This window comes from Mytilus trossulus, chromosome 3 (genome assembly GCF_036588685.1).
Source record: "Mytilus trossulus isolate FHL-02 chromosome 3, PNRI_Mtr1.1.1.hap1, whole genome shotgun sequence".
NCBI classification, from domain to species: Eukaryota; Metazoa; Mollusca; class Bivalvia; order Mytilida; family Mytilidae; genus Mytilus; species Mytilus trossulus.
The window spans coordinates 32,381,166-32,398,784 of NC_086375.1; the positions used below are offsets into that span (position 1 = coordinate 32,381,166).

General features: G+C 32.6%; 1 protein-coding gene across 5 annotated transcripts; it reads right to left on the minus strand.

The window, feature by feature from the left end:
• Window positions 1-2,246: 2,246 nt before the first annotated feature.
• On the minus strand, window positions 2,247-13,408 carry LOC134711267 (neuropeptides B/W receptor type 2-like). Of its 5 annotated transcripts, XM_063571786.1 has the most exons (4): window positions 13,152-13,407; window positions 12,651-12,796; window positions 11,151-11,341; window positions 2,247-3,509 (listed from the first exon to the last, which is right to left on the minus strand). In XM_063571786.1, exon 4 carries the CDS (start codon window positions 3,477-3,479, stop codon window positions 2,301-2,303), a length of 1,179 nt encoding a protein of 392 aa, XP_063427856.1. In that variant the 5' UTR covers window positions 3,480-3,509; window positions 11,151-11,341; window positions 12,651-12,796; window positions 13,152-13,407; the 3' UTR covers window positions 2,247-2,300. The 5 variants fall into 5 exon arrangements, with proteins under 5 accessions (XP_063427856.1, XP_063427859.1, XP_063427857.1 ...); XM_063571789.1 differs by lacking the exon at window positions 11,151-11,341 and having other exon boundaries at window positions 13,152-13,408; XM_063571787.1 differs by lacking the exon at window positions 12,651-12,796.
• Window positions 13,409-17,619: the final 4,211 nt, after the last annotated feature.

The window sequence follows — 17,619 nt, forward strand, 5'->3', positions numbered from 1 at the left end:
TTTGTTATTGTATTTGGTTATTTTTGATGATATAGCTCTTCCATTGTTTATGGTTCCTATAAATCCTTGACTTTCAAATTTTTGGCTTTGAGGTTCCTGATGAAAGTAAATCCAGAAAAAGGCTTCGGACGCATGCAGCATGCAATTAATATACTAGTATCAAGTTGGTTTCATCTGTTAAATAATTCATGTGAAATGAATTTGGCAGCTGTCACATAAGTATGTAAATGACCAACAGTTCTGACATACCCGGTCGGTCATGATCATTGGTCGTCTTTCCTATTCAAATGTGTTAGGTTCATAACATACAAAACAACATTTCAAAAGTGATTCTCTGTAAATGTGATATATGCCACTGCTGGTGAAGATTTATTTCCCCGAGGGTATCACCAGCCCAGTAGTCAGCGCTTTTGTGCTGACATGAATTATCATTGATATGGTTATATTTATAAATTAACTGTTTACAAAAAGTTGGGGTTTTTTTTAAATTCTAAGGCTTTTCTATCTCAGGCATAGATTACACATTTGCTGTATTTGGCAAAACTTTTAGAAATTTTGATCCTCAATGCTCTCCAACTTCGTACTTCATTTGGCATTTTTAACGTTTTTGGATTAGAGCGTCACTGATGAGTCTTTTTTTTAGACGAAACGCGCGTATGGCGTATTAACAAAATTTACTCATGGTATCTATGATGCGTTTATTTACAGAAGCTTCAGCTGTCAACGGAATCTATGACCAACACACTGCCTTCAGCCATAGACAACATTCGGCATGTGTTTATGCAATATATGCCAATCTTTAAATCGCATAAAATCTACAAAAAGGGTTGAGCATACATGTTAATAAGTGTACCAAAGAGCCATTACCAATATCAAATTCCCTAAATGCATGGCAAAACTATAAATGAATAACTGAACATAGCTACTGGCAGTGTTCCTGAGTTGGAGTAGGCACTTGCATAAGAGGCGGTACTAAATAAATTTAGATATGAACCCTTCCCTTTTAAACTTGATACGACGAATAACAAAAGATTCATACAAGAACGTACTATATTAAAAACCAGTACAGATGCCTGCCTTTTTTTATACAAAAAAAAAAATGCTAAGAAAAATTCCAATTAGCTGGAAATACTTCAGGAAATAGAGTAAATACGTAGATTACTCCAAGTAAGGCTAAGTTCCTAGTCTGACTTATCCTTCATGTTGCAACAAAAATAGCAGATTTGTTCAAATTATCCATTTTCAACCTGGTTATTGTAGTTTGATGATAGTCGTAAATTGTTTGCCACTCGACTTTAGAAAATTCTGAGAGAAAATTACAATCAATCATTGCATGTCTCTTCGCCTGTTCTCTTCCTTTTGTTTTGCTTGGTGTGGTTTTTATTCTTTGATTCCGGTTTCTGAATTCCTTTAACGGCAGTCAGAAAAAAAGAATTTTACCTGTTATCTGTAGACTTGACAATCTTTATTTTTCCCCCTGAAAAATTGTATTCAGTTACGCAGCTTTTATCCTGATAATACTCACATAAGACCTTAATATTGCTTTAACGTCTGATCAGAAAAGAAAACAATTTCTTTAAAAGCTTCTTGTTGGGTCAAGTGGTTGCTAAAATAAAGGTCACAAGTGGTAAAAAATTATAAACTTTAAAAAAAGTTTATTTACCCATTGTTGTATACAAACTTACAAACTATAGTTATAAAATGGTTCATTTGAATTGTATACGGTTGTTTTGAACATCTTTTTATATTTTAAACGTTTTATGCACAATACATTATTTAAACAGTGCTGAGAAACAGGGCCATATAATATAGTTAGTTTCAAAAACTGGTGAGATGTCATGAAAAGCTGTGTAATTTCAGAACTCATCCGGATTGAAAAAATAGCAACAATCAAGGTCTATATAATATACCAGTATATGTATATATATTTGATTGAAGCAATCTGGATTTATTTATGCTCTAACTATAATTATAAAAACACCATATGTTTCAGTTATTCTGTGACACTGTATAATGAAATTGTAATTAACACCTTTAGGATGATTCAGATAAACATTTACATTGTAAATACGTTTTTATGAGAAAAATAGACAGAGGATGAAAACCAGGTCATCTGTAAGCAGTTTACCATCTTTTCCTTTGATCTTTGGTGAATACTCGTCACATTTGCAGTCATCTTCTGATTTTGTATTGACAGTCAGCTGAGTGCCAAATAGTAGAAGTTTTTGCGAAGTTACAAAACGTGAAAAAAATACAAATTTATTTATGCAATTATGAATCAATGTGAATAAAGAAGATTATTATGTGAATGAAGTTTCATTGTTTGTCGAGTTGGTTCTTGACCTTTGTGATTTTGATAATGATGATTTCCTTTTACAACAAATAATAGATTTTATAGTTTTTATCAATTCATCCCTAAATCTCTTGTGTATAATACTATATATAAACGGATTACAGACACTGTTTATCAAATATGATCGAACTAAGAAATTATACAATAAATCCATGGAGGTATCGTCATTGAAAGCGAGGTGGAGAAAGCGGAAGACACGTACACTTAAATGTGGTACAAATCCGATCACAAACACAACAGTCACTGTTAAAAAAATAAAAGTTGATCCATTTAAACTAAATGATGACTTTCCAATGGCAAAACTTTCCTTTTTTCTCATTTCCGGGAACGCTTTAGTTTTATGCAAACGTTTTGTTTCTTCGGTATTAGTTATGAATGTTAAACCATTCCTTGTTTTTCCTTGACGCCGTCCATATAAGGTCGCACCAATAAAACAATACGAAACTAACATTGTAACAAGAGCTGATAGAAAAACAGACATCAGTAAATAAGTGTATATTTTCCCGCTTTTTGCATTCGGGTCTTTGAATGTTGTACAACCACACGCTGTCACGTTTGTTTCATTGACATACAATGGTATCTTTTCAAGTCCAGCAAAGCTCAATAGAGGCACGGCAAAAAATAAACCGAGGAACACACAAAATCCACAAACTTTCTTGGCACGGCTAGCTGTTAGAAGTAAACGAGATTTATAACGACATAAATGTACATATCGGTCTATTGAAATCGCCACTAATGTAAATCCTGCTCCTAATATTAACATAAATTCACTAAATCGAGCAAGTTTACATAAAATCGTCCGTGTGAATGTAAACGTGTGTCCCAAATCATAGATCTCAAAAGGTATTACTACTGTACAGCTTAAAAAGTCTAAAATTGCTAAAGCTAAAATAAAAATACGGTTTGTTGTTGTTTTTGGCTTCCGAGAATACACATATATCACTAATCCATTCCCAATCATGCCAGTTAGCAGCAGAACACCAATGGCACATATCACAGAAATTAATGGCTGTTTATCGTTCTCTGCTTTAGCTATCAACCAGTTTGAGATCCGACATGTTCCTACCTCATCCGGAGTTGTTAAAGTGGAATTACTGTCTAAAGAACTATTCATATCAAAATTCATATTGCTTGCTAAGGTTTACTCATCCTCACTCTGAAAAGATACATAGTAATGACATCAGTAACAAGCTGCAAATGTGAGGGTCTAGATTAGGGATCTTTCGTTTCGTTTTGTTCCGTTTTTTTTTGGGTTTTTTTATGCCATTTTTTCAATTTCTTTTTTATGTTGCTTTTTATTCTCTATTCTTTATATTTTTAGCACCCCATCGTTCTCTTTTCTTTTTCTTTTTTCATATTTTCTCTATTCTTCATTCCCTTTATTATGCACTTTTTGCTCGTTATTCGCTATTCTATAAACCCCATCCAGGCCCTCTTCTATTCTTTATTGATTGGAGATGGCTTTATTTACCATTGGTCGTAAGCTGAACTGTTAAAATCAAACACAAAAGTTTGTGATTTTTAAATGGATTAGTAATTTCCTGTTTAAAGCAGGAAAACGCAAAGAATTATTCCCATGATATTTGAAACATCATCATTTTTTATACTCAAGCACAATAAAATGTGTTCAAAGAAATATTGCATCAGATAAAAATTGCCATATTCATTCATTTAAGTAGTCCTTGTTAAACTAACTTTGTTTCCTTGACAACAAGATGACAGTTTATGCAACATAGGAAGTTAAAAATAAACAACGTTAAGTTTACATATAAAAAAACCATTCATTATTGTATTCATCACAGTGAAATTCGTATAATTAGTATGTTGTATTTTGTTAAATCGCACATTTTATGTGAATACTTACGTTTAATAAAAAGGCAGTTAAAATTAATAATTATCCAACAAATTTATAAGCACGGTATTGTAAGTGATACAATCTTCACTGACGAAAATAAAATGAATAATACTCGGAAAAAGGAAACACAGTATTATATGAAGTAACACACTTTAGTCACTTCTAAACAGGAAGTGTGCTTTCGATCCCTTCATAAGTTTAAATTGCTTTTTGTATATGGATGTCCCTGTATAATTGTGTTCTGATTCATTCTTTTGCTATTCGGACAAACGTCAGACTATCTCGGATGTCCTGGGCTTGGAGACACTCATATATAAATGTACCTATACTTCAAGTAGACGGGATCATTGAATGTCCGTGCACACGTTGAACTTTAATTTGTAGATATAAGAAGATGTGGTATCCAAGTCACAATTTATAAAAGTAAACCATTATAGGTCAAAGTACGTACTGTAGTTTGTGCAATGAGTTTCAGAGTGCAAACGAACTGCTCAAAAGAAACACAAAGTTAAAAAGCATACAACCAACAGGTTTCTGTACAGATGTGTGTGTATGTGTTATAAGTATCGGCGTGTTAATCACAAAATCATTGAATGTCCGTGCACACGTTGAACTGTAGTTTTTGCATATATTAAGAGCTTATGAATTTCAGAGTGCAAACGAACTGCTCAAAATAACCACAAAGTAAACAAGCAATCAACACGTTTCTTCACAGATTCATCTTTTCTTAGCATCAGCTGTTAATTACAGAACATTTGAAAAAAATATTCTTAGCGTATAGAGTAATTAACCAATCGAACAGTTTTAAAATAAGGAAGAATAAAAACAGCATACAGTTAATACGTTAAAGAGACAGGACAACTAGTCAAAAGACATTTCGTCTAAAACAAAAATATTTCAATGATTTCTAGACTGTATGTCAAGCCATAAGGAAGTTCGCTACCCAGTTTCAAAATAACAAGCTTTTTTTAACACTAGTATATATTGAAAGGGGTCTAATAAAGCAACCAAAAAAGCAACAAAAAAGATAGGTCATGCGCTCCTTTTCGAGATATTAGCAATTGCAATTTTGGCGGGAAATGTTTTATCTCGATTTTCAATTGCTTTATCATAAAAACTATTAAAAAATAACAAGGATTTAATCAAACTTTTACAGATGGCTTATAATTATACATATAAAAGATTGATAAAACAAAATGGGGGCCAATGGGCAATTTTTTTAAAGGCTTTCAAATGTATAAAACCAGAAGATTCTGAAAATCTGACAAAAATCCCATGACAAGCAAACATCTTTAAATCACTATGATTCGGAGAAAATAGATGCAAAAATATATCATAGACAGTCAAATTTATTCGACCAATAACAAAATCTGTCAAAGACTAGAAAAGTTAAGATAAAATATTAGACAATAACTGTCGTGTTTCCTAACTGACTAGGTCAGAAACCAGTGGCGGATCCAAAGGAGGGGGGTCCGGGAGTTGGAACCCCCCTTTTTTTTTTGGGGGGGGGCGAACAATGCATTTGAAATATTTGGAACCCCCGATTTTTAAAATGGCTAGATCCGCCCCTAGGAACACAAAAGTGTGTGCGTATGTGTTTTCACCCTTAACATGCAAATATTACAAAAGATAAAACGCATGTGTCATAGGACACAAAAATTCACGCCCAAGCTTTGCAATCCATCAATTGAAAAGGGGCAAAACTCTTCAACGGTAAATGACTCTCAAGCGAAATCGAACTCTGCTAGTCTTAAATATCAGCATTGCGTATGAATGCCATAAAATGTTAACGATTTAAACTTAAAGTAAGTTTGAGGAAACAAAATTAAAATAAATTTCAAGGTTAATGGTGTTTGGCATTGTGTAGGAGGCAATTTAAGTAAAAGTGCGGAAATGAAAGTAGGATGGACAGAAAGAAGGACGAAAGGACGTTCATTGATAACACTTAATGCCGACTGTGGGGCATACAAATTCTTAAACAAATAAAAAAAGTGTTACATATGTTATTTTGTACATCCTTAACTTTCAAATATTTGGCTTTGAGCGTTTCTAATGAAAGCGCTTCGGACGCATGTAATTATAACGAGTTGTTTTCATTTTTTTTTAAGTAGCAATATTGTAATAGATTTAACAAAACCATAAGAACAAAAAAACAATAATATACATTGAACCGGATCAAAGAACGCTTGCAGCTAATAACAAGCTCGAATGACATGTTTTGTGTACTTAACCTGCTTAACCTATACACTCTTAATTGATTATACGTATATACATAATGTTAGGTTCTTTCATATAGAAAGTAACAAATATGTATACATCTAGAAGCAACAGATGGATATATAATTGTAAACTTTACCACAATCTTCGGCTGTATAACAAATAACTAGACATTTGGTTGATAAATTTCGAACATAAAGTTACATTTTCACTGATTATTTCTGTCCTAAGTACACGGATGCCCCACTCGCACTATCATTTTCCATGTTCAATGAACCGTGAAATTTGGAAAAAAAATAATTTGGCATTTAAATTAGAAAGATCATACCATAGGGAACATGTGTTCTAAGTTTCAAGTTGTTTGGACTTCAACTTCATCAAAAAACTACATTAACCAAAAACTTAAACCAGAAACTCCCACTTTTATTTTCTGTGTTCTTAAGACCGTGAAATTGGGCTCGAAAGTCTAATTTGGCTTTAGAATTAGAAAGATCACATCATAACCAACAAGTGTACTAAGTTTCTAGTTGATTGGACTTCAGCTTCATCAAAAACTACCTTGACCAAAACTTTAACCTGGAGCAGGACGAACGGACACACGGACGAACGAACGGAAGGACGAACGGACGAACGGAGGCACAGACCAGAAAACATAATGCCCCTCTACTATCGTAGGTTGGGCATAAAAATATTGCAGTAAATTTTGGATATTAAACATAAATTTATAATGTTCGTGATAATCGTGAATTCACTTATATGCATGAAAATATGCTTACACCTGATAATTTATTCTTCATTTGTATACCCTTTCAAAAAGTAAAATAACAAAAATACCGAGATCAAATAAAAAAATCAAATCGGAAATTCCCTTATCAAATGGCAATATCGAAAGCTCAAACACATCAAACGAATGGAAAACAACTGTCATATTCCTGACATCATTGAGTATATAAAAAATAAGTAATAATAATATTCAGTTTCTGTCATTTCTTAGCAAACAACCTACTTATATAAGTACATGTTGTGTTGTACCAGGATGCAACCGAAGAAAAGAACCTTCATGTTTAAGAGATAAGTAAATTATACTTAAAATACTTCGACACTTCAAAAAATAAAGCTTTGTAATTAAAGATGGCGGTTTCTGATTTCTTCAATTTTAGTTCATGATGGATACTGTAACCACTTGTGTTTTTGAAATGCAGAGAACAGGATAGATTGAATGACGTGTTGGTGTAATGTACCGACATTAGAAAAGAGAAGAGGAGAGCCGTGGTGTAGTGGTTAAGGCATCGGACTACTAACACAAAGGTTCCTGGTTCGATCCCCGTTCTGGTGAGAAAATTTCAGTGACCGAATTTTCGGCTCTCCCTCGACACCATTTACCAGTATGGTCTTGAGAAACGGTCATAGTATGTAGGAAGGGGACGATGAATGGCTGGTCCGTGTTATATAAGAGAGAGCCATTATATATCTTGCACTTAAAAAATACACCCTTGTAGATTTCAAAAAAGAGTATACTGATGCCGCTACAAGGCAGCACGCGTACCTGCAACGTGGAACGGGATAAATATAAGATGCAATAACTTGTTTCCCAATCCACTATAAATAAATATGTTTAAACTTATTTGAAAACAACATTTTATTTATCTTGTTTAAGTCGATGAAAACCGAGTAACTAAGAATTCCACTGGAAAAGAGAATCATTTTCGAAGGTCAAAAACTTCGCTTCGTGAAAGATCACATGGGGCTGTTCAGTGAGTTGTTGCAAAGCACAGTGTAGTTTTTGGAGAACAGTTTATTTTAAACGACGAGGACCTCTATCCTTAAAACTCCACCCCCTTTTCATGATATGAGGAATGTATATTTCTAGTTTCGGGTACACTTTAAGTGTCACTTGACCAAATATTTCAAATCTTTTTACACGATATAAGGAATCGTGCTTCGACAATACTCTCATGCATTTCAAATAAGGGCCGTTGTCCTATAGCAATTCCTCCACAATGCCAATTTTTCCAGAGGAGGGCCTGGGTCGATTAAATTTTTCCATCTGGAAAATGTAGCATGATCCTTCTTTTCCACCTCATCGTGATTCTGCTTCTACTATTTATGTCCGACGTTATTTGAAATAAACATTGTGTTTTTATTTTTTTATGTTTATATAAGTCTTTTAGCTGAAGGTTTCGCCTATTACAGCATATTTTCAACTCGATATAAACTATAAAATATACTTTTTAACATCATTATGGAAATTACATTTGATTTCAAGAAAATATTGATATCAAACAATAATTTCAATGAAAGGAAACACCGGCTTCGATTTTGATCGAACTAACCTCAGTTTGTGTATAGTCTGCATGATCAAACTTAGGATGTTAAAAGTATATGTTTCCGTTTTATTTATAAAATAAAAATAAGTCGTGACTTTTTATCATATATTGCATTATATGTTTGGTTTCTTTTTGCTGTTAATAATAGAATATTCACCGGTTTATTTCTATTTTCAGCAATTAGCCACAGAAAAATAAGAAGATGCGGTATGATTGCCAATGTGTCAACTTTCAACCAGAAACCAAATGACGTATAATTTGGCAACAAATTAGAGGTCAACGTATATAGTGTTTACGTACAGCGAACAGATGATGCAATATCTACTTGTAAACTATGATTGATAATATAACTTATTTATAATGCGCATTTATAAGCTGTACTTGGAACCTCCACTTGTTCAAACTTTTATATAAAACAAATTATTTTTTTCATTTTTGAGACAAGTGACAGAAATTGAATCCATCTTTTTCTTGATTTACTATTGCCAAATGCTATATTTTGGTTGGTGTTAAAACAAAATTATTTTAACCCATTTGTGTGGGTACTCTAGCTTAATGTGTTCTTTTACTGGGAGCAGGTATATATTATATACTGAGTTTAGTTGTCATTTATATGGCGATGTAACACTTAATCACCACCAACCGTTTTGGACCTGTAAACATTGAGGATATTTTGGGCCATCTGTAACAGTTGCTCAGTCGTTTTTGCTACAGTGTATGTCTCGGAGGGATTCGGTTATTGGTGGTTGATATCGTCTGTTCTACTTTAAAATATATTAAGTTATTTCTGTTATAGTTTGTATATGCTAGATATAATTGTTTTTATTTAATATTCAATTAGGTGCGTAAGCCTCCTGGTACAGGATTTTCAATATGTTGAAGACTTATATTTTTGTTGCCTTCGGCTGTTTTCTGCTCTTTGTTCGGTTTGTTGTTTCTTAGACATTTTCCCCATTTTCATTCTCAATTTTATCATATTTACACAATTTTTGGGGGATTTCAAATATTACATTAAAAAAATTAAAAATTTAAAAAGGCAGGTAAAAAATGTACATGAACCTTGAAATAATACTTTTAAGGACAACATTATTGTCCGCCGAGGTCAGAAAATGCATGTCTATTCAATCTATTCTACTGTAAGGGTGGTCTTTAAAAATAATGTATTCATCGAAAGGGTTCACATTAAATGTTGTAAAGTATTTCTTAGAGACTAAAAGTCTACTCCAGATTTGATGATCTATGGTGAATTGTTTCCGTTCATGTAAGAACTATATGAAATTCAGTTGCTCTAGGATAATTGGGTAGATATCCATTAGAACTTTCATTCAAATGGCAAAAATGTGTGATTTATTAGTGATACGAGTTAGTTACTTGAATATCTGACACGTAACCTGTTATTTTATGTTATTTAGCCATTACCTAACATGGTATAATAAGTTTATGGTAAATACCCGCTAAATCAGTTTTAGACACGTGTGGCTAGTTCTATGTGTGGACATCATTTTCTTCTTGTTAACAAAATATGGTAACACGTAATCTTAACACAGAACTTGATGGATCAATTTAAATAAAATTGGCTCGCAAGCCTACAGGAATCCGGCAATAAAAGCATTAAAATACTGTTTATAAAAGGATAGTTTTAAGCATGAGAAATATTTCAGTATTTTGGATGAAAAATATTTTTATTTTTAAAATTTTAATCTCAACCTACTTCTTAAAAGCGCTTTCCTTGAGCAAACCCTCATCAGGAACGCTTAAACCAAAACAGTTTGAAATCCAGCTTAAAAATGTAGAAACGTTTGGAACTATACGAACAAATGAGACCTTAACAAAATAGCTTAATTCTGCTGAGGTAAAATTTGCCTGAGAGAGTTGGAACGTTGGTTTCTTAGTATTGATATATTTTCAGTGTAATTTAAGAGTTATGATAGTTATCAAAGGTACCAGGATTATAATTTAGTACGCCAGACGCGCGTTTCGTCTACATAAGACTCATCAGTGACGCTCATATCAAAATATTTATAAAGCCAAACAAGTACAAAGTTGAAGAGCATTGAGGATCCAAAATTCCAAAAAGTATAAATCTAGTCAGTACTACATTTGTAACTACTTGGCTGATGAAACCATCAAGGATTTATAACAGTCCACTCTCTTCCTTTATGAATTTTCTTCGCGAACTTATATAAACATGATTTGTCTCTTTGTGCCATTTATATATAAAGTTATTATAATAACTCTAAGCCGTACTTCATGTTTCATAATAAGACCTTTAGTTACACACCGAATCCGGATGTATCATTTAATATCATCCGTAAAGAGTTATCAAATATTACAAACTTTTACATTTGAACAGATTTGGTAAATAAGAAGTTATATAAATTCTAATAGATAACCTTACCTTAGAAAAAATATCTATAGAAGCTCTACACATTTAGCTCGTATTTATAATGATAAAACAGTTATTTTGTGTGTTTCTTTTCTCATTGCTACACTGCTTTAGGAAATCAAAAATCCAGCTGTAGAGGCTTTCATCAATCTGCGAACTCTAATATTGTAGAATGACTATAGACACTCAACGATGGTTGGTTCCTGGAATTTAGAAAGTCAATGATTATATATTTTTCAAATTTGATTGTATTTTTTTTTTAAATATCGTTTAAGCCAAATACGTTTTTCAAATATCTTATAAACTGCACCAATTCCAAGAAAAATTAGCAGTCAGATACCTTACACGAAATTAATTGAAGAAATTCAATACACTGTAACACAAAAGAAATCAAAAAATATTTGAACAACAATCAAAACCCTTTTATATAAATCACCTACGCATTTAGATACTGTAGTTATGGGTTATTTAATACAATACTATATAAAATAAACGTATCCAATTCTTTCATTCTTATAATTTTGTCACCCCCTGTCATTTTTTTCTGAGAATTTGGACGATCCATTTCTTTTTAACGAACTAAATAACACTATTCCTTCGAATGACGACCAACGCGTACTTTGGACCTTATACAAGTATTACGTACTTAAATTATCTTGTGTACTGTATAGGTCAAAATTGTCACCAGTTTTTTTATTATTATTATTATTCATTTTAATTCACAAGTAACTGTATTCATTTGTACCTTAAATATTAAAAGAGCAAAATTTTGAAACAACTATGGTTTCAAATTGTGTATTTTTTCGACCAAAACATAAGACATTTGACTTATGTTATATCTAATACTTATAGTTTACATTCGGAGGGCCTCTTTTCGTTCGAAAAAGTCAAGATGGTTTAATCTTAATAATCTAAACTATGAAGATAGAAAGAGCAAAATGTAAAGAAGTTAAACATTTTAAATTAAGACAAACCTGCATATGAAATATACCATATTTGTTTATAATCTATATATACATGTACATGTAACCAGTCGCGGTTCATTACACACAAAGGTTTTGTTATTGAGATATGAATGAAAGATAATACGTTACAATTTTTGACGTCTTTAATAAGTTTGACATGTATTGTAAGTTTATGAATAGAAATGTTTTGACCAATTGTAATATTGTTTGTGTAAGGTTCTTTGTCCTTGTTTAAATTTCAACATGTAAAGGCGTATTTTTGTTTTATGAATGAATTGTATCCATTAAAAGGATAATAGCACAACCGGAACACATTGTTTCGCGATACGTTCATTGTTTATATACTTATTACGAACATACAGTAAAAAAATTAAAAATAAACCAATGTGTTATCCTATTATTGTATAAATGCAATCATATTGCAAGAGTATATTTGTTTTTCGAAATTAATATTTCGTTCACCGTGTTTTGATTTTAGATTATATATAATACCTCAGTTCATTCGCAAGTACAGAAGATTTTCTCAATTTTAAACTACCCCACTTACCCCTGTTTACTTAGTTTTGAGATTAATCAATCCATGTTTTGTCGACATTCACCGGATACTACGTTGAATATTATATTTCCGTAAATACTTGGCGAGAAAGACATCGTACATTCACACTTTGATTTGTGTGACCTAATTTGTTTTTTCTACAGGAAGAAAAAAAAAAGAAAATATTGCATAAAAGTTCGATCCAGACTTCGATAAAGGTTAACTTCTTTATTTTGATTGAAATTGATTTTTATTGATCGGTTCGGTCATAATGTAATCTAGTTTAAAGTCGACGAAGGTAATCTTTAAAAGTATTATTTTTTTTACACATTTTATTTGTCCTTTTTGGTCGGTTCATCATGACATTTTATAGTTAAAGAGAGTACGAAAATATCAACGGGATAGTCAAACTCACAAGTCGAATGTTAACTACAATATCATGATACAACAGCGAAAACGACAGAAAGCATATCAAAATCCCACAAAACACAACATATAAAACTAAATACTGACCAACCCAAACCCCTCCATAAATCGGTGCAGATTTCGTGTGCTCTAGAAAATGGCCTAGAAAAAAGGGCTGTTAACTCATTTACTCCATGTATGCAGATCCTTCTTCACTCAAGTCATCCATCGTACGTCGTGCCACGAAACACCGCTTATAAATAACATCTAGAACAGGACCGACTTGTAGCTAAGTTGTACAAAAAAGCAAACATGTCCGACATCATTGTCAATAACTCCAGAATGGTCAACAATTCAAGACGTAAGTAAAAGTAAATGATCACAATGAATGCCTTATATTGCCCAAGGATAAACTTCAATCTATTGTTTAAAAAGTACATGTGTAGTTTAATAAAAAGATAATGCCTTTAAACAACAACATAACCCCCGGTAAACCGGTTAATCGGTCAAAAGATTATCCGTGTAACCGGTTCGGCAAAACTGTATACATCCTGGACGCCCAAACGGACACAGCACTTTAGCAAGGGCTTTATATTTAGGGAACAGTAAATGGGCTAAGACACAGATTTTGCTAAAATTTTGCTCACAACCTTGCCTCCTTTAACTTTAATAGAAAATAGAAAAAATGATAAAATTGAGAATGGAAATGTGTCAAAGAGACAACAACCCGACCATAGAACAGACAACAGCAGAAGGTCACAGGTCTTCAATGCAGCGAGAAATTCCCGCACCAGGAGGCGTCCTTCAGCTGGCCCCTAAACAAATATATAATGAAACGTCGCAAACACTTGAAGACGTTAGCTAAAATAAAAGCGTAAGAAAGCACGTTTTTCATATGGCTTTCTAAAATAAATAAACAAATTTTATGAGCGAAATTTATGAAATTTAGATTCATGTTTTCTTAGATAATATACTAAGCTTTTTATAAACAAATTAAAAATAAAAGAATACAAATTGAATTGAAACTATTTGTTTAATTAACATTTAATTACAAAGCAAAAGATTTTTTAATACACTACGCACTGCTTCACTAGTTCAGTGATCATGAACGCCATACTAAACTCCAAATTGTGCAAAAGAAACTGAAATTATAAATAATACAAGACTAACAAAGGCCAGAGGCTCCTGACTTAGGACGGGCGCAAAAATGCGGCGGCGTTAAACATGTTTATGAGATCTCAACTCTCCCCCTATACCTCTAAGCCAATGTAGAAAAGTAAACGATAACAATACGCACATTAAAATTCAGTGCAAGAGAAGTCCGAGTCTGATGTCAGAAGATGTAACCAAAGAAAATAAACAAAATGACAATAATACATAAATAACAACTAGACTTCAATTAAACTGATTGAAAGATTATGTCTTCATCATATGAATATCAGGCACAACCCCTTCCGTTAGGGGTTTAGTATCATACCATCATCACATATATGAGAAAAAACATAACCCGTGTCATGGCAACAACTGGCTTTTAAATAAATGTGTTTAGTTCTGATGCAAAGACCCTATAAGTAAATAAATATTAACGCCAAAATATGTAATCTTTAATGACCTGACAACAGTATCGTAACTATATTCTTTCTTTATAATAAGTCTATGTAAAGGTTTTGTTAGCTTCTGAGGTGAATATTGACATTTTATGCATTTATCTCCTTTAATATCTGAAATTTTACAGATTGAATTCTTTGAAATAACCTTTTTAAAATCAGCGAAAACCCTTCTTGCATTTGTCTTTAACATGTTAACATCACCAATCTCTATTATTACTTAATAGATTTTAAATGATATAAAATAATCATATGGCACGGACTCCGTTTTCTAAATATCTATCTGTAACCTAGTTCGTAGTGAAAAACGTAAAAAAAAACCTAACATTTTGCGGCCCGAAACGCGTTGACGTTACAATATTTTCGACGTATTTTGGTATTTTTTCACAATCAATATCATTTTGAATGATGTATAACGTAAAAACGAAGTCGCAGACCTAATAGTATTTTACATAATTAAAAAAATAAATTTAAAACAAAATATAGTTTTTTCAAGAAAATCTATGGAGTAGAATTACAGATTTGACGATTTTAAGAAAGAATTCAATCAGTAATATTTCAGTTGATAAAAGAGTGTTTTTTTTTATATATAACTATTATTTTTTTCGATTTTCGGTTAAAGATCAACAAGCTACAGTTGTATGCAAACTTTTAGCCAAATCTGTGACATAGTCTATTTGGCAAAAAAAAGACAAGATAAAGTAAATTCACCAAAAATACTGACATCCGAGGAAAATTCAAAAAGGAAATTCCCTATTCAAATGGCAAAATTAAAAGCTTAAACACATCAAAAGAATCGAAAACAAAAGTCATTGTCTTGACTTGATACATGCATTTTCTTACACGTAGAAAATGATGTATTAAACCTGGTTTTAAAGCTTGCCAAACCTCTTACTTGTATGACAGTCGCACCAAATTCCATTATTTTGAGAGATAACTTCAACATTGTGTTCAATTGGTAGTTTATTTGTTTATTTTTGTAATGATCTATATGCAATTTTGGTTTCAATGACAGGCATCTCTTTGCGTATTAGTTATTGCAATCAACTATTACTCTTCCAAGTAAAGCTATAAAATATATTCCAGCAAACAATGCGTGTTCAAAGAGCAAAACATATGTGCAGTGTATGCTCTCTCTCCTCCGTCATGCTTCAATGCAATAGGACGAAATACGTTGAGTTAGGTCGGTTATGTCGTGTTAAATCATTTTATTGGAAATCTCTATTTAGGAGTAAGAGCAAAGACTTTGTTGGTCTGGGATCAGAATATGTCACATGACTTCTTTTCGAACTGCTACCTTGTTAACTAGCACGTTTCTGGTTAAACGTGGCTGTCTATTACAATAAGCCTTAGGTTTCAGGAAGATGCATTCAATTCGCCACTCTAGCATTACGATTACAATGGTAAAACAAAATATAGAATAGTCTCCCTTTGTCCATGTCATATCGACCTCGAGTTTACTCATTTTAAACACCATCTTATTAAATATAAATTGATTGATTGTTGGTTGATAAACGTCCAGTGGCAAATATATCATGCATGTTCAGGACGAGAACAAGTTTACTTTTGTTTGTCTTTTTTCATTTTTAGCCATGACCCGTTGTCAGTTTATTTTTGATTTATGAGTTTGACTGTTCCTCTGGCATCTTTCGTCCCTCTTTTACATTAAATACAATAGCCTAGGTCTTGTAATAGAGACCATCCGGGATGAAGATCGGGGAAGAGAATTAATAGGATAGGAACATAAATCTTGCCTTGCAACACGCCACTTACGGAACCCTCAAAGAGTTGTTGCAATAAACGTTTTGCCTTTCCACAGGCCACATACGGAACCCTCAAAGAGTTGTTGAAAATAACGTGGCATCGGATTTAACGTCTCTATTCTGACAGGACGTGGCTGCAACTGGTACAAGCTTGTTACTGCCGGTCGGAAGAACACCCAGTGGCCATACTTTTATTTGTCAGTCACCCTTGGGAATATGAATTGAAGTGGGTAATATGATCAAAAAGAGACGTATGCGTGTGTCGATGTGACAAGTGCCCAACGACACATAAATTTATATATATATATATATAGTTAACATGCGGTTTTCAAAAAAAAAATCTATACAGCGTTCCAGGCTCAGAATCACTCTAAAGCCATAATCCATAAAAAAAACTACACAATCATTCATATATAAAAAATCACAGAAATCATACTTTATATTTTTAATATCACTATTCTTAAAATTAAAAACAGGCTTTTTATTTGATTTTTTTTCACTCACTCCACATTATAAATTATCTGAACTCCACCAACAACATTGATCGGCCCGGTATTCTGTTGCGTCTTTTCACAGGAAATTATGTTCAATGAAAACAATTGAGATTATTTCACACGCTTAAACTTACCATATGCGGAAATAAAAATAAAAACTAAAATCAATGGCATACTAATAGTGTAAAATAATAATGTCATTTAGTATAAGATTAATGAAGCTCCATATATGGCTTATCAATATCTACAATGACCAAAGATGCAGATGGCCAGAAAAGCAACGCATTCATTATTTATAATTCAACAGGGAGTGTATTTACTTACCAAACGGCATATACACATTATCAAAAGACTTTTAGGTTATCCCTTAATGGTCTTTCCTGTCTGATATAAATGTCTTCAAGTCATGCTATTGAGCAAAAGAATGATTTCAGACACTCTACATCGAGGCTTGTCTACATTCGAACTTTAACTATGTTATTGCATTATTTTACAGAGTAGTTTGTTGCGTATTGTTTGTTTTCTACTAGTTCAGGGGCGGATTTAGGCGGGGGCGTGGCGGGCGTGCGCCCCCCCCCCCCCTAAAATTTGCAAAGCATGGGTTGACTTCAACATATTTAAGTATCAGAAGAGACCATTCCATCTTTTTTAGCAATCAAAGTATATAAAACAGTCAGTTTAGCAGAATCAACATGATAACTAATCAACTGTA

Excerpts from the sequence above, each read along its gene's own strand:
- LOC134711267 (XM_063571789.1), bottom strand. The coding sequence starts at position 3,479 with ATGAATTTTGATATGAATAGTTCTTTAGACAGTAATTCCACTTTAACA.